Raw genomic sequence first — 24,095 nt, 5'->3', positions numbered from 1 at the left:
ATTTGTGGTTCAATTCAAGCTCACAAGATTAGTTTTAAACTTGTTTATAAGTCTAATGTAGAATCATAGAATCAATGAGTCGGAAGGGACCTAGACAGTTCGAGTCTGACCCCCTGCCATGGGCAGGAATGAGTACTGGGGGTGGGAGTAATAAGCAGGCTAAAGGGGCCATTGCCTATTATTGTAGCATAACTGAGGAATTTAAAAACTAATAATTTTTTACTGGAAAGAAAAAAGTTAACAACTTCTGAACTCTAACTCAGTTTTAAATTTTGAGAAAGTTAAGTCTTCAACTTCTTGCTAAGTGATATTCTACAAAACAAGAGAGAAAAAGCCTCAATAAAAATAATGATTAGTTAATATTGAAACTTCATTGCCATTAATGCATAACAACATAATTATACCCATTTAGACTTCATCAGTTTAAGGTATGAAGCCATGTTTTGTTCTGGTAGGCAAACAGAATTTTAAAATATTTAGCATTTTATTTACTATCAGAAATTTTATAGCAGTTATCAAAAAGCCGATTTGTTTAAACACCAAGCAAGCATGGACATATGAATATTCCTAACCTGTAAAATGATTCCTCCACATTATATCAGCGAAACTCATTGGTGGGCCACTGGGAGGGTAGTGTTTACCTTTCAGAGGCTCATGATCAGTCCTTATCATATCCATTAAGGAATTTTCCAAAGAGTGCAAGTTAAAAGTGTCATAGGGCCTATTCCGGTCCTAGAAGGAAGAAAAACAGGGAAAAAAAGGAAAGACTTAATCATCTCCTAACATAAGCACACTTCTCATTGTATTATTTCAGCATGATTTTTACATTCTTTGATGTCACTTTTTAAGATGTATAATAAAATTAGGATAGATTCTTATTTCAGTTTACTATTATTAAACAGATAGCTGGTGCAACTGCTGTAAGGTAAGAAAAATAAACCATAAGTATGGAAGAGATTTTTACCATCCCTCTTTAAACAGAAAGGCAAGTTATCCTTAAAAAAAAATAAAAATAACACACAACATTTAATTAGGACTTAGAAACAAGACTCCATTTGGGGTGTGACAGATTAGATGGTTTGGAAGAATACATCTGAAGCCTGAACCATGACATACACATACAGATACCTCTGATGACTCTTAAGATAGCTAGACACTGTAAATAGTGTAAGTGCTTAACCAGAGCACTCCACCCAGAGTAATTATTACCCCTACTGAGAAGAAGGGTATATCACTTTAAGCATGATGCTATGCTAATTCAGCGTTACTCATTTCAGCCCCAAACTTGCTCATTATGTTGCACAGCTATATTCATAAAATTTAGAGATAGTACCTTGGTTTACAGCTTCTTCCTCCATTCCCAGGCAGACTGCTACTCTAAGGCTGGAAACAGGTCTTTGCTGGAGTGCAGTCAGCTGTGCTGCAATACAGCACAGCCAATTGTGCTTTTGGGACATCTCTGGATGTCTCCAGTTGCCATGCCTCTGCTGGGGGTGTGTCTGCAAGCAAAAACCCCTATTTGCAGTTGTGACCCATGTAGGAAAAACCACAAAAATGCCCTGCAGGGAATTCCCCCACAGGCATCATCTGCAAGTGGGTTTCCCCACCTTGCAAGTATTCCCAGAAAGGAATCCCTCTAGACGGGATTTCCCCATGCATGCCTGTAAGGATGAAGGGAAGAACTTTCACAGGAGTCCCCTGTGCGCCACATTTGCAGGCATATGCAGGGAAATCCCTCTGCACACCTACAAACACAGAGGGGAAGGAACCCCTTTCGGAATTCAGCCTGCTTCCATGCTTGCAAGGAAATCCTCTGCAGAGGGAGGACCCTGCACAGGGTATGTATCTGCAAGTGGGGATCCCCTGCTTATCCTCTGGGGATGTGTGTAGCTAAGCATGGACAAGCAAGGCAGGCACTCACATGGCTGATGCTTTCACAAATTCCCAGCATGTGCAGGACTGGACCCCTCAAGCCCACAGAATTCCTGCCCCAGTAAGGTTACAGAGCCTGGGCAGCCTCATGCTACCTGAGCTTTTCCACCATAAGCAAAACATGTGAGCCACAACAGAAGTGGCCCAATTTAATTAGTAGATGTTTTGGATGAAGAATGCAGGAAAAAGATGACAAAGCTGAGATGGAAATACAAAGCGCCCGAGCGAGGGACTGACAATCGAGGGATGGGGGAGAGGAGGGGAATGCGACTAGGTTACATACGATACAATGTTAGCCAACTAAGCCCGGGGGGGGGGGGGATGTGGGGGGGGGGGGGGGGGGGGGGGTCGCGACGCTGAGAGGGAAAGGAGATAGATGCACATATGCCCGTTACAGTGGTCCGCAATGTTGGAGGAAGTGGCTCGGAGAGAGCATCTCAGTCCATAAAGTCCGATCGCAGGGGTCCTCTTCAGGCGGCGGTGTCCTCTGGGTCCGGTCCAGCGGCAGCTCATCTGGAGGGGTCAGTGTACTGGTGGTGGCCCGTGATGTGCTCCACGTAGATGTCACGGGACCAGCGGATGGCATCGGACACCATGAGGCAGCGCATCAGCTTGGTGTAGCGGCGGGAAAAGCGGCAGGCGCGGAGGACGCTCTCATTGCTGGGGTCCCAGGCTCCGAGTGTCCCCACAATGAGTGCGTCCACTGTCACGTTGTAGCCGCGGCCCCTCAGGGTGTCAGCCAGCGGGGCGTACTTCTCCCGCTTGCAAGCCCAGGCATCGGTGAAGGCTTGGCGCTGGTTCTCGAAGGGGATGGTGACGTCCACGATCACGATCTTCTTAGCCTCGTGGTCCATGATGATGATGTCGGGGTGCAGCTGGCTCTCGCAGCCCGGGACGGAGCGGTTCACGGAGATCTCCCCTGCCCCGGCCGGGATGGCCTGCACCAGGCGGTCCTGGACAGTGTTGTGGCGCAGCTGCCAGGCTCTGGCATGCGGCTTGCAGCCGCACAGCACATGGAGGAGGGTCTCTGCCGCGTAACTGCACCGTCGGCACCTCTTGTCCCAGTGGCCGAAGAGCACGGCCCCGTTCAGAGGCAGGCAGTTGAGGCGGGCGCGGTGGAGGAAGCGCCAGTCCGCGAAGCGCTTGAAGCTCCCGCTGGGCATGAAGTGGTTGCTAGCGTCCCACTTCAAGGTGACGTCAAAGACCTTGCCCTGGTCGGGTCTGGCCCTCAGGTCGCCGGTGTACTTGTTGCGGACGGCGTCCTTCAGGAACCTCTCCAGGAAGGTCCTCATGCGGGGCGTCAGTGATGCGGTCGGCGTGCGGGGCTGGGCGCAGGCAGACTCCCAGCTCCTGGCGCTCCTCGGTCCAGGTCCAGGTGCAGCCGATGCGGCTCCCGAGGCAGCGCATGGCGTTGCGGGCTCGGCTCCACAACGAGGCAAAGTCCCCGCCGTCCCAGCTGAACTCGCCCTCCAGTGAGCCGCTGAGGAAGGTGGCCAAGTCTTGTCCGGTGGGCTGCCGCCAGATCCTCTTGCGGGCGGTCTCCTCCAGGATGCCGGCGGCGATGGTACTTACCGTGGTGTCCGGGCAGGTGAGGAGGTGGAAGGCGTGGGTGAGCACCGTGATGTCGCAGAGGTCTCCCATGCGGGGCACCTTGGCGCCTCCCTGCCGGTAGGGGATGTGTAGGACCTTGTTGCTGGCCCACAGCGGCAGGTGCAGCCACTTCTTGAGCAGCCACCGGATCTTGGTGTCCACCTTCTTGAGGGGGGTCTTGGGAACCTTCTGTCTAAGCCACAAGTTTGAGCATCTGTGGCACAACAGAAGGTAGGGACATCTGTTTGCTTTCATATTTTTTTTTAAGGAAGCAAAGTTGACTTCTGTTTCTCCTCTTAAGTAAGAGAGAAGTAGATTAGAGTTCAGGTAGTTAGCAGGCAGTCTCCCAGGAGGGCACTACGGCTCCCCATAATATGGTAGAGCCTCTCACAACATAAAGGAAATGCGCAGTGTGCAAGGCAGAGCAAAAAGCAGGCAAGAATAACTTATAGGCTTTAGTACTCCCAGTTCTAAGAAAATTAAAATCACTTACATTTGACAAAAATATCTCTGAGGGTTTTTTCATTTTTTTTGTTCAGATCTCATTATTGTTCAGCCTAAAATCAGCTTGAGATTCTTTGTACAGACCTTTTCTTTTGGGGGATTTCCCCCCCCCACCCCATCTTAAAAATTAAAAACCCAAATTAAAATGATTTACTTTTATGAGATCTGGTAATAAATGACCAGTTTTACTTTCAACACCTTAAACATATATTTCCTTAGCAAAAATGTGTCTATAAATTACACTTTAAAACTGAAAGCTTATGCCAAGGACAACAGATGCTGAGATTTAATTTTTCAGAACAACATAGGATTACAGAATTTAGGGAGGACAGCATCATTTACATACTTCACCATTCTAGATACCCACCAGAATTAAACAGGAAAAAGTACTTGGGGGCAGGGAGGGAAGGAGGGCAAAGTCAGAAGTTGCTGAAAATATTCCTTTATTACAAATACTGGAGAGAATCTAAGAGGTAAAAAATCCCTATGAGATTTTAGATAGACAATTCTATTCCCTTTAAAAATGCACATTTTTATGCAATAACAATAATAAACACTTAAGGCATACTTAGAAAAAATAAGGGAATAGGATTAAAGTCTTAGAATATTTGAAAGCATGGAAGAACTGACTATGTAAAAAAAATTAATAGGACTAAACTAAGCAAAAAACAGGCTGAGGAAAAAGGAAGAAAGGTCAAATAAATTATGGAACTATTGAATAATTATGGAATAATCTTATGGAAATGCCAGAATCTCTACTGCAAATATTACTGAAACTTCACAGCTAAACAAAGCATGAGACAATTTAGCAACAACAATCCAGTCACAGAATGGATAACCTAATAAGTTCACTCCATTTCTAAATTCTAGAGTTCATTCAATTTAATGCATCAGATACCTCATTCTAGTTGGAAAGTGTTTCACAAACTCAAAATTCATACACTAGTCAAGTTTGTTCACATCATTGCTAATAAACAGGGAAGCAGCAGTGGGTGAGGGAAGATGCATCATTCATTTTTTCTCCTAGTGTGCTGTGCACTTCATTGATTTCAACTACAGAAAATAGAAGTCACCACACTCCACTGTGTAGACTATAAACAGTGTCTGGTTTATACTCAAAACTACAAAGTCTAGATTCCCTTCCAAGCTCTGTCACTTCCAAACCATCAGAGAGCCAAGAACTTAAGTACAAAAGCTTTACCCAAGAGTAGCCACAGCATCTGTAAAAACTATTTTTATTACAACTGCTTTGAACTTTTGGGAGGGATATAAATCTAATAAATAAATATTTAAAGCAAGTTTGTCTAAACGTATGAAGAAAATATTCCTCTAACAAATATTCTTCCATTCTCACATACTGGTTAAGAAAAACAGAAGACATTGAATTAAAAGATGTAATGTTTATGATTTTGCTCAACCACTCACCACCATTTTTCCAGCCTTAAGAACAGATAAAGATATAGGTCAATGAAAAAACTCCCTTGGTAGGAATCTTCACATTCCAAAGGATTCCATGCACCTACAAATCTAGTTGAATTATTTACTTTCAACTGACTCCTAGGATTTTAGGAATTTAGTAACAAGAGAAACAAGAGAATTAACCTCACCTGTTGAGCGTATCTTAACTATGGCATGGTGAGGAGGGCCTGACTACTGATGGGGTGCTGGAGTCACCCCCCACCCAGGCAGTCTTTTTCCATGGAATGCACTAACCTGCAGGAGCCAGGCAGAGCAGCACTGTACCCAGCAATACCTGGAAGGTATGGGGTCAGCAGGTTGGTTCTCCCCCTCATTCTTGGGGCTCTTTGCCACAGCAGTCACACTCCTGTGCCCAGTAGCATTTGGGGGTGCAGGGAGAGTGAATGGAGCACTAGGAACAGCACTCGGGGAGCCTAGCCATGGGGATGCTGCTGCCTGAGCCAAAGCTGCTATAGTGCCACAGTTGCTGCCATCTTCATTGTACAGGGAGCAGCAGCAGGTAAGGCTCACATACCTTCCATTTCTCCCCACAGCTCCTTGCTCTCCAGGGGTCAACATACCCCCTCCTACACCAATCCCAGGCAGTGAAGGATCTATTTTCACCTCTACTGCTGAGCATTTTGTAGCCATCACTAAAGTAGTGCATGAAAAGAATGCATTTCAGCTTGCAGTAAAAAAACCTGTCATACTGAAGCTCATGTGATGTTACCCTTATTTTCAGCATTTAATTCAGACATCATTATTGTCAAGGTCAGTGCTGTCCTCCAACCTACAAACAGGAAAGCAGGCATTTATCCTCTGCTATTTAGTCTCTGCTGAACCCACACTTATTTCTTTTCTTCTCTCATCTATCCAATCAAGTAGATTGATAGAAAACTTAATTAAAAGTCAAAGTTTTTCAAAACAATTGCTTTTTGTGAAGCAATAGATTCAAGTTGAGCCCTCTAGGCCATGAACAGGCATTTATAAGGCTAAACATGTCCATGTATGGCTACAAAAAGGATGCAAATAGTCATTTGAGCTGTTTGTAATGCTACAAAGTACAACAAACTTTAATCTCTTTCAAGGAGGAACTTCCCAGGAGGGCTACATGCTATAGCACTGTATGTAATACCTGGACAGTTATGCAGCTACAGGGGTCTCTAGGACCCCCAGCATCCCAGTCCTTCACTCACCTTCTGTTCCAAGGGAGAGGGAGAGGGAGAGGGAGAGGGAGAGGGAGGGTGATGACTGGTTTCTGGATAGCCTACCCAACCACAAACTGTGAAAACCCTACTGGGTGTTCCCACTACATCTGCCACTTCAGAAGCTCCTGTAAGAGCTGGGGTTCTTAAAGCAGCAGTGGCAATTCCTGCCCCAGGAACTGTGGGGCTGCCTGGTTCCATGGACCAGCTGATCAGCAGAGCTGGACAGCAGGGGCTCTGAGTTGCCCCTACACCCAACAGACCTACAGGGGAGAGGACAAAGCGATCAGGCTCTCCAGAAAGCAGCCCTCTATCCTCCCTGATCAGAGAGCTCAATGGAAGTGACTTTGTATCTTTCCAACCAGGGAACTGCAACATGTACACTCCCAGCGCTATATTTTTGTAGTGCTAAAAAGTGCTGAGACACATTGCACCAAATTAACACCCCCTACAAATAACAAAGACAAAAATGTTGGTTACCGAAGCTGATTGCGTAACATGCCAGAAGTTTAAAAACCTGAGCAACTGGCTTCCTTTAATGCATACTTTCTTTAGCTAAAGATATTCTCGACTTTTTGTATTTCTGTATTACGATACATCACTAGCTTGACTCAAAAGAATCTAGGACATAACCACCCCCCACAATCTTATTTTTTTTATGGTTTACACACTGGGTAAGGATTACTCAGAAATATTAAAAAGAACACTGGATTTATGAATTAGATAGAAACCTACCAATTATGGTATTATCATCAAGCACCTTTTTTTTGGCAAACTTCAACAATGATATCCCTACTCACCAGTCAAAAGAAGCTGGCCAAAAGACTGGTGAAAAAGGGTAGATTAGTACATTGATTACCAATAGAACACTTGATTTTGAGAACAGATGTGGAGCTTAGCTTAGCTTTTTAAAGACTCTGCATTTATGAATTTATAGATTGTCAATATGACTTTGAAAGTCAGAGTAAAAAAAAAAGTTCAGTTTCAAGTTGGCATACCCCCATGCCAAACACAGCACATGCCTAAAAGAGGAACTGCATCAGTTTCACCCAACTCACCCAGTCTCTTTATAGCTTCCTCACTTCAGTAGGACTTTTGGGTACATTTATCAAATAGCTGGTTGAATCAGCTATTAGATAAAAACACCAAAAAGCCCCACTGAAGCATGCAAGCTATACAAGCACTGAGCAAGCCAAGTCAAAGTCATGCAGGTCCTCTTCTGGTAAAGCCCTTTGCCCACCCCTTACCTCATGTCTGTCAACACCCGATGTGCATGCAAAAGAGAAACTGGCGACCTTTGACATTTCTAGATTTTTGCTTGCTTGACTTTACACAAATAAAGACAATATTAAAAAGCATTTTTAAAGGATGCACTTCCCTGTGTCTCCTCCAGTTTGCTTTTTTAAAAGCATCTTGTAGCACCATACTGACAACCATGTGGCCTTTATATCCACCATATGAGATTTCTGCCTTAGACTAAGAAAGCCTCAGCCCTCTAGGACAGGGGCAGACAATTATTTCAGCTGGAGGGCTGTTTAATGAGTTTCAATGAACTGTTGAGGGCTGCAAGGTAGTCCTGCCCCTTGGTAGATGCCTCACCCCTGGTAGCCATCTTGGGACCAGAAGTCCTGCACCTTACTTGCAACCTTTGCCGTCTGAAATCCCTCCCTTTGCCCCCAGAAGTACTCCTTTTGGGAGAAGCAGCTCACATGCTGGAGTTGCCACATGCTTTTTTTGTCCATTTCCAAGATGGCAAACCAAAAAAACAAATCGTACACTGAAAAAAAATATCAAAACATCTACTATAACATACTTTAATTTTATTTAAAAAATACTTTTGGCCTTACTTATGTGTTTACATGGTGTATATAGAGGTAATTATATATCATAGCTCAAAATAAAAAGTCTCTCTCTAGTATCGTATGTATGGAGAGACAGAGACACAGCTGTGGGGCTTATAGGGAGTGGCTGTGGGGCTTATGGGAAAGTGTGGGTATGATGAGAAGTCTGTGTGTGTGCACGCATGCGTGTGTGTTGGGGTGCGGCACCCCCCCCCCAGCGCACGGCCTCTGCCACCGGTGGCAACCAGCAGCAGCAGGTGACAGGCCCTTCAGGTGCTCATGGCCCACACAGGTGGAGCTGCCTGGCAATGTGTGGCTCAAGCCAGTTCTGGAAGATGCAAGTAGTGGCAGGGAGCAGGACCAGGCTGACCTGGCTAAGTCACACAGGACTCCCTGCATCTCACGTACAGCTCCTGGGATCTGGCCAGAGCCACATGCCACAGAGGGGAGCCCTGCATGATGGAGCTGGTGGCCTGGGCCTGCTTGCTGCTACCACATACAGCCAAGGGGATCCCTGCATGATGAAACTGGGCCTACCTAGGCTCTGAGCTGCCACCGTCCTGCTGGGCCTGCTCTCCCACCCAATTACCACTTCCCCCCACCCACTGCCACTTCCCTACCTGCTGCCCAAAGTGCTGCACAGCAGGGACGCAAGGAGGAGTTGCTGAAAGATGGGGGAGCCCAGCAGTTCCCCAGATGGCTGCACACAAGCAGTTCCTTGGCCCTCCTGTGCACAGGAGTGGGAGTGCAATGCACTGCCCCTTCAGGAGTGGGCAGGGCTTGGCCCCATGTGGAAAGCCGTAGAGGCAGCTGCAGGCTGGGCCAGATGCGATTAATTGGTGGCCACACAGCCCGCATGGGAGTGGGGAGGTGAAGTCTGGAAATTACCTGCCAAACTGATTCCAGCCTTTTTCCCACTTCTGCTCTACCAGCTTTAGCCTAACACGGTTGAAGGTAAGTTACCAAAATTAATCAACTAGCAAGTTCATTTACTTAGTTTTGGACACCAGTCTTCTGCTATACACAGTATTCCAGTCAAGATTTATGGAGGAGAGATTTGAGGCCTGTCTTAATAGCCAGTAATTAAGAAACAAAACAAACAAAAAGCCAACCACCTCTAATTACACCTCTGACTTCGCTAGTATTTTCTGGACTGCCTGCCAAAAGAACTATCTTCAATAGCAATGTTTTAACAAATTTAATGCAACTTTAACCTACTGTCATAGCTTTTACAAATAAAGTCTTAAAATATCATCTAAAAACCCAGAAAAAAATTCTACTTAATTTGGTCTTGAAATAATTTCTGTGAATACAAGGCTTGAGTGCTGGTGAATAATTAAACTGCTATATAAAATCACTTTAGGGAAAGAATCCCATACAAATGTTTTTAAATGCTCAATTAGGCAATAATACAGGGCGCAATTCCCAATACAGACAGATCAAAGTCTTGGCACTGATAAAAATTGATTTTTTTTTTTAAATATACACATCAAAGAGGAATTAATTACCGGTTTCCATAAACCCTTTTCAGACATATACTTCTAACGTCCATAAACGTGCAACCAAAATCTAGGGAAATTCTGAAAAATTAACTGGATAAGCATTCATACTGAAAATGCCAATAAAAAGATGTTTTGATATCTAAATAAAGTGATTTAAGAGAATCTAAATAAAAGAGAGAAAAAACTTAATGAGATGTACTTGATTTCCAAGAATTTTCTAATCAGAGACCTGCATCATTTATTTAATTTATAGGTATTTTCATTGATAAGTAGATATATTTATACATCTTAGATAAATCTTAAAATGAAAAGTCCAATGGAAGCCAGAGCCTACATGTTGGATTTAGTGGTCTTTTCTGGTCTACCTTTATTTTTAAAAGCTATACATATACATACAGCTTCTAAAAATATATATTATTAGAGAGAGGGAGAGGGTGAAGTGGCTGTGGGGCTTATGGGAAGTGGCTGTCATGAGTGTACCATTTTACTGATCACAGGAAGTGAGAAGGAGGAAGGACTTCAATGCAGAGAGGATCAAGGTAGAAAGGTAAGAAACAGATGGGGATAATCAAATGTACTGAGCAGCCAGAAGTAACTGAAGTGAGTGGAAGTTGTTGCGTGCTCCTCATACAAATTAAATACATATTTATGTTATATTTATGAGTAAAGACATATTTATTCTTCCAACAAGTCTCTTGGGATTACTAATCCGTGCTACAGCTATATGAGGATACATATATAATGGGAGAGCAGGGAGAAAGAAAAAAAAATGTTTAGCACTTTTACTCTAAAGAAAATAAAGTTGGAAGCTAAGGTCCTCCAACTTGAAAAATTCTAGTTTCCCCTCCCTTGCAAGTTGAAAGTAAAAATTTACACACACACAAGTTCCGATTCCTCCATAAACACACCAACAGAAACTTATAGACACAGAGCAAAAATAATATTGGCGTGATTTTTTTTCCTTGGCCTTTGTAACCATTTCCACCATAATATCAAGAGATTAAAAGAGAGGCTAAAAGCTACACTTTATTTCTGTACCCTTGCATCATATTATGCAAATGAAGACTACATACATTGTGTAAACATGCATTCTGTACTACAGTGTGTGCGATTCATAGGTGCTAGGGTCAGAAGGGACCTCAACAGATCATTGAGTCTGACTTCCTGCCTAGGCAGGAAAGTGCTGGGATCAGATGATAAACTTCACATTCTGATTCCACCCCCTCCCAAATCTGAATTAGGCCCCTCGGTAAGTGGGCAGTATGAGCAGCACCCAACAGCTTCCACTCACTTCAGTTAGAACTTCTGGCTGCTCATTACATTTGATTATCCCCATCTATTTCTTACCCTTCTACCTTGATCCCCTCAGCATGGAAGTCCAGTACCTTCCTCCTTCTCGCTTGTGACCAGTAAGATGGTACGCTCATGACAGCACAGGAAGGACAGCCCATTGCTCTGCTCTCAGTTCTAGCACTATATTATTCCCGAGATCCTTGGATCTGTGCTGGAACATGCTCAACTGGCCTGAGATGATACTGTACATTTGGGAACCTACCAAAAATCAAGGAGGCAGGAGGCTGATTTCATAGGCTGGTTGGAGAGTTTTGGTGAGCTGTTGCAGGTCAGGTTGGTAACTCCCACACCAACACTGCCAGGTCAGCACTCCCTAGCCCCCACCTGCCTGTAACAGCTCACCAGAACTCCTTAAGTGGCCAGAGAGATGGAATGGAGCAGGGCAAAAGGGAGGGTGGGAAGTGGCATCTGGGAGTGGGACAGGCAGGTGGGGCTGAGATCAGGACTGCTGGGCAGTGACAGTGTGGAGCTGGGGCTTGGGGCAAATCCACAATCCACTCCCTGCACACCCCTGTGCCAGGCACCAGTTCCACAGGCAAGGGTGTGCAGGGAGTGGATTGCAGCTCTGCCTTGGGCCATGGCCCTTTGTTGTCACTGCCCTACAATCCTGGGTGTGTGGCTGCGCAGATGGGATGGGGCTGCAGGCAGGTGGGGAGCAGCATCCCACTCCAGGATGTCACTCCCCACTCACCCATGGCCCCATCCCATCCACCCAGCTGTGTGGCCTACCTGCATGGGTGCTAGGCTGATCTCCGTAGGGACCCTGCCCGTCTGCTTCATCCAGTGCCCCAGTGATGGGTGCAGGGTGGACAAGCTAGGGTGCCTGGGCAATGGGGTTAGCTCCAGCAGCAGCAACTGGCAGCAGTAGCTGGAAGAAGCCACCGCTGCAGAGTCTGCCAGGAAGTGGAGTCTGGCTGCCGTACTACCCCAACTCCATTGTGCACCTGTGGGCAGCAGGACTGGCTGCATATGCCAGGACCCAGATTGCCTCCTGCACCTGGGCTGGGTGGGGACAAGACACCAGTCATGGGCCAGACAAAAAATCCCTTGGCAGGCTGGATCCAGCCCACAGGCCATACCTTGCCCACCCCCGGTCTAAAACAACATACAGATAAAGAACCACAGATATGCAATTCAAACATGTTTGAAGTAATGCAGCAGGAACTGAACTTACAAAATGTGCTCTGCCCCAACTGGAACTTAAAGTTAAAATATTTTAGCAGGACGTTATTTATGGTTGGTCTGGTTTTTTTTAAACACTAAGGTCCCTGGCAGATTTTGCACTTGAGATGCAATTAGTCTGTTAATCACATCTTAAATAGTAACCCAGCCACACATTCAGTCAATCAGTGGCACCACAAAAAGGAAAACCGGCCACATAAATATAGCACAAAGTGTTCAGTTATTTTTGTGGCTGGTTTCCATCATGCTTGAATATATGGACAGGTTAGGATTACACCAGGGTTTTCATCTAACCCCACTAAGGACCCCACTGGCTGACAGCATGCAACACTATTCTAAAAACACTAGCTTTGTTTAAAGTTATTGGTTCTCCAGATTGAGGCTAGAGACTAAAAACTTTAATTCTCACCCTGAGGGGCTGAAATTTATACCCAAAAAGAATAAAAAGGTCTACAGAATAAAATGCAGTGTTGTTTTCCTTGTTATATCTTGTTTTCTATACCATCACTTTAGTGACATTGATTCCAGTATCGGCAATTATATTAAAATCCAGAGAAGGAAGAAAAAGAAAAAAAGAGACAGTTGTTATAATTGTTTCAATTACTGTCACGGAAAAATGTTAATGTTTCAGTCTTCACTAAACCCCATGTTCATTATAGTCTATTTGGAAAGTTCAACAAAATACAAGAGTCCATTAGCGGTTTGGTGAGTTCTGCATGACGACATTTATATTTTGACCTAGGAAAAAAAAAGCACTGACAAATGGGAAAGGTCCATAGGCATTATGTAAAATAACAAAAAACTTAGTATAAAAGTTATATAGTATTGGTATTATATGGACTCCCTAATAAAAATCTTAAGTTAGGATAAAACTTGCAGTTAAGGCTTTTGTATGCATTTGTCAGAAATTAATTAAAAAAAAGCTTTAAGCTTGGACTATGCTGTAAAGTAGCTAGAGTAAACTGACCAATTGTTATTAATTTCTTCTGTATAATATGCAAGCAAACCAATAGAAGAGATCCTTTTTGGTCCTGGGGATGTGATTTTGGGGGGTGGGGGGGGACAGTGTATAATTTTAGCAATTCATCCCAATTTAAGTTTAAGTTTATTAATACGATGGCATAATATAGAACAGACTATGACATGCCCCCATTATTTGTAGCACTATATTAATGCTGTTTTCTCAATATATTTGTTTTACCAGACCTAGAGAACTCACTGATTTTTAAGAAGCATTGAAGTGATCTGTTTATTTCACCTTTTAACTAATAATTTCAAACCATTTATTTCCCCAGGTAAATTCCATATACATTTTTGTTCTGAGAACAATTATTTACATCGGAGGTTTCAAATGCACACTCTACAGAACTGCTCAATCCAGTCCACCTTACTACCAGCAAGCCAGTAGACGTTGTGGGACATAGTTGAGGCCTGGTGCAGAATCCAGGGATGTTGGACCCCAGTGGATATAGCAATTAATGGCAGTACAACAAGTGAGGACAAATACAGCCCTAGTCACTTTGCCCATTGCCACTATCATGGCCCCGACTCCAGATCCTTGGCCATGAGTCCCGTCACCATTCCATGCTGGAACTGCTGCCACCATCAAGTGACTTATCTATGCCTTTTACTAAAGCTAGAGCTGCTGCCATGGCACAAGGCACACGGCAGCAACAGCAAATTTAGTTCCAGCACAGGGCAGGAGCCAGAGATGCACCATGTTCCCTGTACCAGAACTGGAGCTGCTGGCATGAACTTCAAGTCACAGATGAAGCTGCCATCATGACCTGGACTGGATTCAGCTTATAAGAGCCCCATGGCCCTGATCCAGTCCATGATACAAACTGGAGTTTGACACCCTTGGTTTAAAAAAAAATAAATAAAAAATCAACATGGGTCTTGTTTCTCCATCTCAGGGTTAAAAAAAAAAAAAAAGAAGATGGTTTGTGACGATGATTTCGTGGATTAGAAATTGAGACCAATATTGCCTTATCTAAATGCTGGAAAGGCAAATACTTTTCATAACTACCACAAAGCCATTAGTACATTTTAAGCATTGTTAAGTTTTTGGTTTTTTACCTTTTAATTCCTTTTGGTATTAGCAATGCTCAAAACCCAGCAATTTTTCTTAATTGCATTGCTGTACTATAGGGAACTATCTATGGACATTACAATCCACCAAGAGCATTTAGAGTTTGTTATAGCCTGTTCAACATGAGGTTTTAAATAAAAATCTCCTAATTCAATCAAACTGCTGAATGAGATTTAGAAGATGAACCTGTTGGCTTTATATTTTAAATTAATTACTAACTTGAGTAACAAACCAAGCAACCAACCAACCAACCACTTGTAAAAACCATAGGATTAAAAGATGACACCCAAGATGAGCATCGATTCACAAAAACAAGATAGTGGAAAAAAAGATTTCGGCACTAGGATTTAAGACCCATTCATTATTTCCTTGAGCTATTAAAATGTTCTATACAGCTTAACTGGCTAGTTATTCAACTGTGTAAAAGTACAACAAAGTATTTAAGATCACATTTCTGTTTCTCCATGTCTTAAATAATGTTTATTTTCCATTGCTAGGAAGGCCGATGGTGCCCTTGAAATTTATCCTCCTAATTAAATCAGCGTAATCTAGGTGCCTGACAGCAACTCCTTGCTTAAGGCACGAGGAAGGTACCAGTATAGCAAAAGGCATACGGAGAAATAAAATGGAAGGCAAACAAGTTACTTGAAAGCTGGTCACACTGGTCTGTTATCATTGTATATTATTTGTATCCTATTCTAGGCATTTTTTCACAGTATCTAGACTAGAAATAACCCATGTCAAAACAACAGTTCACACTATTAGCTCTGTGTGTCAGTTTACTACAGAAGAATAAGAAGTGGGAGGTAGAGAATGCTGAATCCAATCTAGTCAGCATAAAACACAGTAATGTGCATACTCATTAAATATACTTTAGACATCTTAGCAGAGATTAATCCTAAGGCAATACCCGAAGTAGGACAGTACAATGGTTTTATGAAGTCAGAGAATTCTTTCACCCATGCGTAAAGGGATTACAAAAGTTCTAAAGGGAAAATCCACATATGATCAGGCTGTGGAGAGAAATTTACTATTGGAAGACTCGTACTTTGCTTTCTTGCTCTGAGTTCACACTTACCAGGGGCCCTGCTTTCTTTCCATTCCACCCCACAAGTTGCAATCCCCCTTTACAACTTAAGGTATTTCAGGTACTTGCTGCTATTCCCCTACCTTCTTCAGAAGCTCTGTGCATCCATCTGTTCAGAGACCATCAGTCTCCTCCTGCTGTGAGCATCCAGACTGGTAGAGATCCTAGGTACGGTATATGGAATGTACCTTTAAGGAACCAGCAGTGGAACAACCCAGTCTTTCCCCCTGATGCCCTGCGGGTGTGGTTTGTGGTAGTGGGTAGTTATAGTCCCCCCCTGCAAGTTGTCAGCATGCAAGTTGCTGAAACCTGTTCCTAATAAAGATAAAGCTGTTTACCACCACCCCACTGGTCTCTGCTGAATGCCAACTCGAGGACAAAACCCCAAACGCATGGAGGTCTGAGTACCCCATCCCTGGAACCCAATGCCATAGAATATACATTATATTAGAATACAGGGCAAATCTCCCCTGTTAAAGATGTCATACCAGATGCACCAACTCACCCCCTTCTCTATAGTATGCCTCCCTTTTTCCCACTGCTATCTCCTGAACAGAAATACAGTAAGTCACTTGTGCTGTCAGTATGTTATACTCTTTTGAGAGAATGGGCAGGGATGAGAGACGGAAAATACTGTAAAACATTAACTAGTTGATAACACCCATTGTCTAGTTTAGACCACTGCAGAGATGCTTAAAGCTATAGCTCTACTAAAACAGATGCCAAGGACTAACATGTTAACTTCTATCCCATTTCCCTTTAAGTTTTCCTTCCTAAATTTATAGGAATTTACATAATTCCTTAAAATTTGAATATACATAAGGTGCTAAGAGCTGGATTAAACCTTGAAGTGTGTGTTTAAAGGACTACCCCTTTAAAGCAGGGGAACCATCAAAACAAGTGAGCTCCTTTACAGAATGAGATAGCTGAAGCCCCTCTCCAAGACAGGAGTATGTACATGATACGGGTAAACCAAAGTAGCCCCCAGGGGTTTCTCAGAAACTGGTGGGAACCTAACAGGTTAGGATGTTTGGTGAATTTGTACATGTCTATGTACTTTTCCTTTTTGCATTGAGGTACATTACAATGAAAAAGGAGCATAAAGGAAAAAAAAGATATATTTAGGAATAAGAAACAGTCAGAGCAAGCACAGGGAACATTACCCTGAAAACCTCTGAAATCATGCATTTAAGGTAGAGTATGACTAATGAGTTTCTTGGCTCATGGCTTCAAGCTCTTTGGTCCCTGCTGTACAAGAAAACAGGGCTGTATACAGTCTTTGTAAACAAACAGTACTGCTTTAAAAAAAATGACTTTATTAATTTCTTCTCCTAAAAGGAAACAACTTGCAGAACCTTGAATTTTGGCTAATCATTCAGGTCAGAACCAGTAATGCCTCCTAATACTGTTTAGACTACATTAAGGGATAAGAGAATATTAGCCTCCATGACCATCTAAGTCTTTTCCAAGGGAAAACGAACCAACAAGCACAGCAAGAAATAGAACTGCAATGGGGACAGTTATCTCCTGGGAGATAGAATGAGGTCACCTACTTATTTCACATTACTCTGGTAACATTAAAATAGGAAGCTCAGGAACACTCAAAGAACAAAATGAGTCCCAGGAGAAAGGAGAAACAAACAACACCTTCAGCCTTCACATCAGATTCTACACTAGTAAAAAAAGGATTTTTTTCAAGGCTTAAAGAACAGTGATTGGCTTAACAGCTGCAGTATACCTGCTGTTCTTTACTATGCTGTGCCTGGCTCATTGTGATCAGACCTGAGGAAAAAATATATTGCATTAAAAAGCTTGTCCAACTCTACATATCAGCTACACAGTTGGTCCAATAAAAGATACCACCCTAAGGAATCCTTGTTTCTCACATTATTTCTGGACCATTACAGTTACATCATTAGTAGTAATAAGTACTACTTTTAATAAGTAAACCATTAGTGGAGTTTCTGATATGAGGCTTACAGTGAGATGCTACAAGAACATGAACTGATTGCTTGAACTATCACTGCAGGCTGCACATGCAACTGGCTAACTATGTAAGTACCAGATACTAGAAACCAAAAGTCCAAAAATGGGACATGGGACAAAATAGACTGAGAAGGAAAGAAATGTTGACATAAGATGGCAGGAATATATTGTAAGAATGTAAATTTGAGGAGGGGGAGGTTTTACCTTTTTTTGTTGTAATAAAGATCAATTGTCCTCATCTTAGATCATCATGCTTAGCAACAAAACATGGAATTATTTACCCTGTGAGAAGTGTTCAATTACCCTAGGCATGGAAAAGCTTCTGCTAAAAGTAGAATTTCCACATTCATAAAATAAAGTTCGCTGAAAGACCATGCATACAATCACATTCAGTGCAAGTTTCCCCATCTATAACTTTTTAAAAATAAACTTGAAGAACAAATGGGAAGGTGGAAAGAAGAGCCAGTGGGTAAAAGCAAGGTGACAGTTATACAGCTGTCTCAGGCATGTTATGTCTAAACCATCCATTTGAGTACTGCATGGTAACAGACACTTGCTTTCTGTTAGTTTAGTATAGAGCTACAGTGCTACGGTAGAGTTATATGAGATAACCCACAAAGTTTTTTTTATTATAAAGTTATAAACTGTGAACCAAGGTTATCATTGCATTGAATTAAACAGGAAATAGTTTAAAAATCCTTTATTAAGTATACCAGTAGGTAAAGGACTAAACAAAGGCTAAAAAAAAAAGACACTGAACATGCAAACAAAAAAATCCCCTAGTTCTTTAATGTCAAGACAAACAACACTGCCAGATTCCCAAAGGTAGGTGGGTGCCTTTGTAACACAACAGGTCTCTCAAACTGTTTTGCTCTTTCACTGTTGTATGAGTATTCATTGAAATAGGAATCTGGCAGTATTATTAAATTACTGGGAATCAAAAGCCACATTGCCATGTTGGAGAAGTTTCAGAAGGAGATGGAGACATAGGGAGCTTTCACAAAGATCAAAAGGAGGTTTAAGAATTGGTGCCATCAGGAAGATATTAGGATGTTCAGTCCCTGGGAGACATTCACTAAAAGAACACTCAGATGGATAGACTCCAGATTAAGACCTAGACACTAAAAACTCTGAGATCAAGGATAGCAAGATTAACAAAGAAAACGAAGGAGCTGAGGAAGAAAAATTTTGGGCAAGACTCGAGTAAAATCCACATTTAGTATTCATACACATGAAGAGATGTGTAAAGCAAGGATATAGTAAAAATAAAATGAACACCAGAGCATAGGCAGCAAGGTGGATGTACTAATACTGAGGAAAATAGAAACTAGGTAGGCATTACAGTTATGAGTGGAGGTTGACAGGGGCTTTGCCCCCCTGCAGCCTGACCACCTATAACCATGACTACCATCATGCACTTCTGGCAGTCATTGAAGCTACCTGTTGTCTCTTCCTCAAAATGAAAAGTCACTCTACCAGTGCATACAGTTAATAAAAGAACTATAATCCTGGCGGGATCCTGATCAGATCTGAAAGTGCCAACTAATGTTAGTGTACTATTTCCAAGAGCCTGAGCAACAAAAATGAAAATGGAAACTAGCACAGACAGATATTGGTGTGAGATGTGAAACCACGTATTGTCCATTTAACAGAAATGTGATTGAACAGCAGTTGTGACTGGTATTCAGGGGTGGTGCTTAAGAAATGAGTGAGTGGACAGACAGCATTGTATGTTAATGCTGCAGTAAACCAATGAAACCAACATATTTATTTGAGGAGGTAACAGATTTTTAGACAAGGTAAATGCAGTAGATCCAATCTAGATGTCAACAAAATATTTAATAAGGTGCCACATGGAGTTACCTAGTATATAAAACTAAACTGTAGTACAGTTTAACTAATGACTATTAAAATTAGTGCAAATGCAAGGTAGGTGAGCACTGGTTAAAGGGAGGTAAGGAAGCGTTCCCCAAAGAGCTTTTTTGAGGCCAGTCTTCATCAAAGTTCCTGACAGAAAAAAAGAAGACATGTTAATAATATTTGCAAAGCATGGTCAGAGGATTGCATAAACTTACATAAAATAATGGATAAATCTTCAGGATTTGAGTAACAGACATTGAATGATATTTAGTAGCACAGTGGGCAGGGTCACTCCCTTAAGGGCTAAATGACAAGAATTTCTGCTATAAACTGGGAGCTGGAAACAACAAGTGACAGATAAGTGTATTGGATTGCACGATTATTAGAAACCAGCAAGCATGATGTAGTTACAGAATTATAGAAAGTTGGGGTTGGAAGGGACCTCAGTGAGGTCATCCAGTCCAAACTCCGGCTCCAAGAAGGACTATCTCCAAGTAGATCATGCCAGCCAAGGCTTTGTCTAGCCAGGTCTTAAAAATCTCTAAGGATGGAAATTCCACTACCTCTCTGGGTAACCTGTTCAACTGCTTTACTACCCTCTTAGTGAGAAAGTTTCTCCTCAAGTCTTGCTGCAACCTGAGACCATTGGTCCTTGTGCTGTCATCTGCCACCACTGAGAAAAAAGTCTGGTTCCATCCTCTTTGGAACCACTCTTCAGCTACCTGAAGGCTGCTATTAAATCCCATTTCTGCCTTCTTTCCCAGATTAAGTCTCCTCATAAATCATGTACCCCCGCCCCCTAACCATTGTCACTGTCCTCCACTGGACTCTCTCCAACTTATCCACATCCTTTCTGTAGTGGGAGGCCCTCAAAACAGGACACAATACTCCAGATGTTGGTCTCACCAGCGCCGAAGAGGGGAAGAATCACTTCCCTCAGTCTGCTGGCAATGCTCCTACTGATGCAGCCCAGTATGCCATTAGCCTGTTTTGCAAGACAGGCACACTGTTGGCTCATATTCAGCTTATTGTCCACTGTAACCCCCAGGTCCTTTTCTGGGGAACTGCTGCTTAGCCAGTCAGTCCCCAGCCTGTACCAGCGCATGGGATTGTTCCATCCTAAGTGCAGGCCTTTGCACTTGTCCTTATGGGACTTCATGAATTTTTTTTTTGTTCAATACTCCAATTTGTTGAGGTCACCAAATCCTAGCCCTACTCTCCAGTGTATATCAACTACTCCCTCCCCCAGCTTGGTGTAATCTTCAGGCTTGCTGAAGGTGCACTCTATGCCATCTTCCAGGTTACTGATATTGAACAAAACCAGACTGATGCCCTGACCACTCCACTAGGTACCAGCTGCCAACTACACATTGAGTCATTGATTACTACCCTCTGAGCCTGAAGATGCAGCCAGTTTTCTACCCACCTTACAGCCCATTCATCCAACCCATACTTCCTTAGCTTGCTTGTGAGACACTGCATCAAAAGCCTTGCTAAAGTCAAAGTATATCATGTCCATTGCTTTTCCTGCATCCACAGAGCCAGTCATCTCATCACAGAAAACAATCAGGTTGGTAAGGCATGACTTGTCCTTGGTGAAACCAAGTGGCCTATTCCTGATCACCTTCTGCAAGTGCTTAGGAATGGTTTCCTTAAAGAACTGCTCCATGATAAATTTTCCAGGGACAAGGTGAGGCTGACTGATCTGTGGCTTTCTTCTGTACCCAAATACTCCTTCATTTTCTTATAGGCAGGCACTATATTTGCCCTTTTCCAATCCAAGACCTGTCCCAACACCATGAGTTTTCAAAGATAATGGCCAGCAGCTCTGCAATCACATCAGCCAACTCCCTCAGCAGCCTCAGGTACATTGTGTCCTGCCCCATAGACTTGTACATATGCAGCTTTTCTAAATAGTCCTTAACTTGTTCTTTCACTACTGTTGGCTGCTCACCTTCTCCCCAAACTGTGCTGCCAGGTGCAGTAGTCTGGAAGTTGACCTTGCCTGTAAAGACAGAGGTGAAAAAGGCATTAAGTACTTCAGCCTTTTCCACATCATTCATCACTAGGCTGCCCCTCACAGCCCATTTACTAAGGGACCTGCACTTTCCCTGGTCTCTCTCTTGTTGCTGATATACTTGTAGAAGCCCTTGCAGCTAGTCAGGGACGGACACAAGGGAGTAGCAACTCCAGTTGTGCTCTGGCCTTCCCAGTTTCATTCCTGCACACCCAAACAATAATCTTATATCCCTCCCTAGTTGTTTCTCCAAGTTGCCACTTCTTGTAAGCTCTCTTTTTGTATTTTAGCTCACTGAAGGAGTTCTCTGCTAAGCCAAGCTGGTCTTCTTCCATACTTGCTAGTCTTCTTGCATATGGGGATAGTTTGTTCCTACACCCTCAGTAAGGTTTCTTTAGAAGTACAGCCATCTCTCCTAGATTCCTTTCCCTCTCAAACTGGTTTCCCAGGGGATCCTCCCCATCAGCTTCCCAAGTAAGCTGAAATCTGCTTTTCTGAAGTCCACAGATTTTGCTCTGTTGCTCGCCTTCCTTCTTTTCCTCAGGAACCTGAACTCGGTCAACTCATGGTCACTGCTGCCCAAGTTGCCAACTACTTCTATGTTCCCCACCAGTTCTTCTCCGTTTGTGAGCAGCAGATCAAGAAGAACACGGTCCCTAGCTGGCCTCTCCAACCCTTGTACCAGGAACTTGTCCCCAACACTCTGAAAGCTTCCTGGATTTCCTGTGAACTGTGGTATTACTCTCCTAGCAGATGCCAAAGTGATTGAAGTTCCCCATAAGAACCAGGGCCTGTGATTGGGAAGCTTCTGCCAGCTGCTTGAAGGTTGTGAAAGATGAAACCAATCCTAGAATGTCTCAGATAAGACATCTCCAGGAAGCTGAGAAAAGTATTAATGCCATGATCATAAGGCACTGGGGAAGACATCATCAGGAATGTCTACAATCCTGACCACTCATGTCCAGAAAGACACATTCCAAAGTTGGAAGAGGTGCAAGTCCTCTAAGTACTAGGATAACAGGAGGGAATGGACAATTTATCTTAAGGCAAGACAAAGATTGGCTTGTCTAAACTAGTGTAAAAAAATGGGAGGAGGGGGGTCCAGAAGAGGACATAACCACCATCTGTAAGTACACTAGAGAAGTAAGAACAACTACATAAGATAAAATAGTGTCAGAAGAATACTTTAGGTTGGTACGAACTGGCCATAAGTAAAACTGTTGTAAATGAGGCGGCACGTAACTAAGAAGAGTATGCATTTCTGGAACAGTCATCCAAATAGAAGAATGTGGAAAGACACTGGCTTAAGCAATAAGTTTGCTTAATTCTGAATGAAATAATAGCATGCGGCTGCCTGTTGTAGCAAGCAATTGTACTTAATTCTGGTGATCTCGTAGTCTTCATAGCCTCTGATGAAGTAAGCTGTTGTTTACAAAAGCTTATGCATTAGGCCTGTGTGAAGCAGCTAGTATTTCGCCAATTTGGGGGACAGTGATTCGATTCAGTGATTCGAATCACTGTCCCAAATCAATGCAGCCAAATCTGATTTGGAGATTCATGTGTCGCAGAATCAGTTGAATCTCCGAATCAGACAGGCCCCATCCTCTGCCTGCTCTCCCAGCCCTGCCTTGTCCCAGCATCCTGGCTCTTTAACAAAAAAAAAGCCCTGCACTCACTGGTTCCTGCCAAATGGGGGCAGGGGGGTGATCCCCACTGCACCATGCCACATGGGGGGGTGGGGAGAAGGGCAGGATGCTCTGCCAGGAACCCCAACAGCCACTGCAGCAACCAGTAAGTGCAAGGCTTTAAAAAAACAAGAGCCAGGACACTGGGGTCAGGCAAGGTGCTATGGGGGGTTGGGGATGGAACCTGGCGGAGGTCCCCCACAGAGCCTTCCCCCCCCTTACAGCCCCCGCTTTACTTACCCGCATGGGGCATGGGTCCAGCTCCCTGCGGTGGCAAGCAGGGACTGCCCAAATAGCCGAATACCTGAATGTTTCTCCGAATCAATTCGGAGGCTTCAAAAAAAATCAACTCAAACCTTTTTATTGGTTTCCCAATTCGATTTTGATTAGGAGATTCAGCCACCGAATCGAATCAGCACCAGAAGCTTTGCACAGCCCTATTATGCATCTGATACAGTTAGTCTATATGTTGCAACTCTACATACCTCCAACTTAGAAAGAACCTATGTTAATACTCACCATTTTTAACAATTCTTGATCAATTTATGGTTTTTTCCTCATGCTGTTCACTGACAAGGGAGAACCTTGTACTTGAAATCTTGAATGTAAATCGGCTACAGAAATATCCCATTGGGAAATAAATAAAGTCACACATAAGCCCTAATGAACTTGCTTGGAATCTAGCAGGATTTTTCTGCTTATATTATACTGGCACCTATAAAAATATATTCACTCCAATATAACAGATTGGAAGTCTGACTGCAATTAAGAAATACTTCAAACATTTACTTTAAAAAGTTA

General features: G+C 43.1%; 1 protein-coding gene across 10 annotated transcripts in view; it reads right to left on the bottom strand.

The window, feature by feature from the left end:
- CPEB3 (cytoplasmic polyadenylation element binding protein 3) overlaps positions 1 to 24,095 on the bottom strand; it is a 183,231-nt gene that overhangs the window by 124,744 nt on the left and 34,392 nt on the right. For 8 of the 10 annotated variants that reach the window (XM_090056512.1, XM_090056510.1, XM_090056511.1 and 5 more), the window contains exon 3: positions 573 to 732. In XM_090056512.1, the coding sequence (XP_089912638.1) occupies positions 573 to 732 (160 nt within the window). The remainder of the gene's footprint in view (positions 1 to 572; positions 733 to 24,095) is intronic. The other 2 variants (XM_090056515.1, XM_090056517.1) reach the window with 1 other exon arrangement.

Source organism: Crocodylus siamensis, chromosome 7 (assembly GCF_052110815.1).
Source record: "Crocodylus siamensis isolate JL-2025a chromosome 7, ASM5211081v1, whole genome shotgun sequence".
Taxonomy (NCBI): Eukaryota; Metazoa; Chordata; order Crocodylia; family Crocodylidae; genus Crocodylus; species Crocodylus siamensis.
The sequence above is the reverse complement of the archived record's forward strand: the minus strand, read 5'-3'. Positions and strand labels throughout refer to the sequence as shown.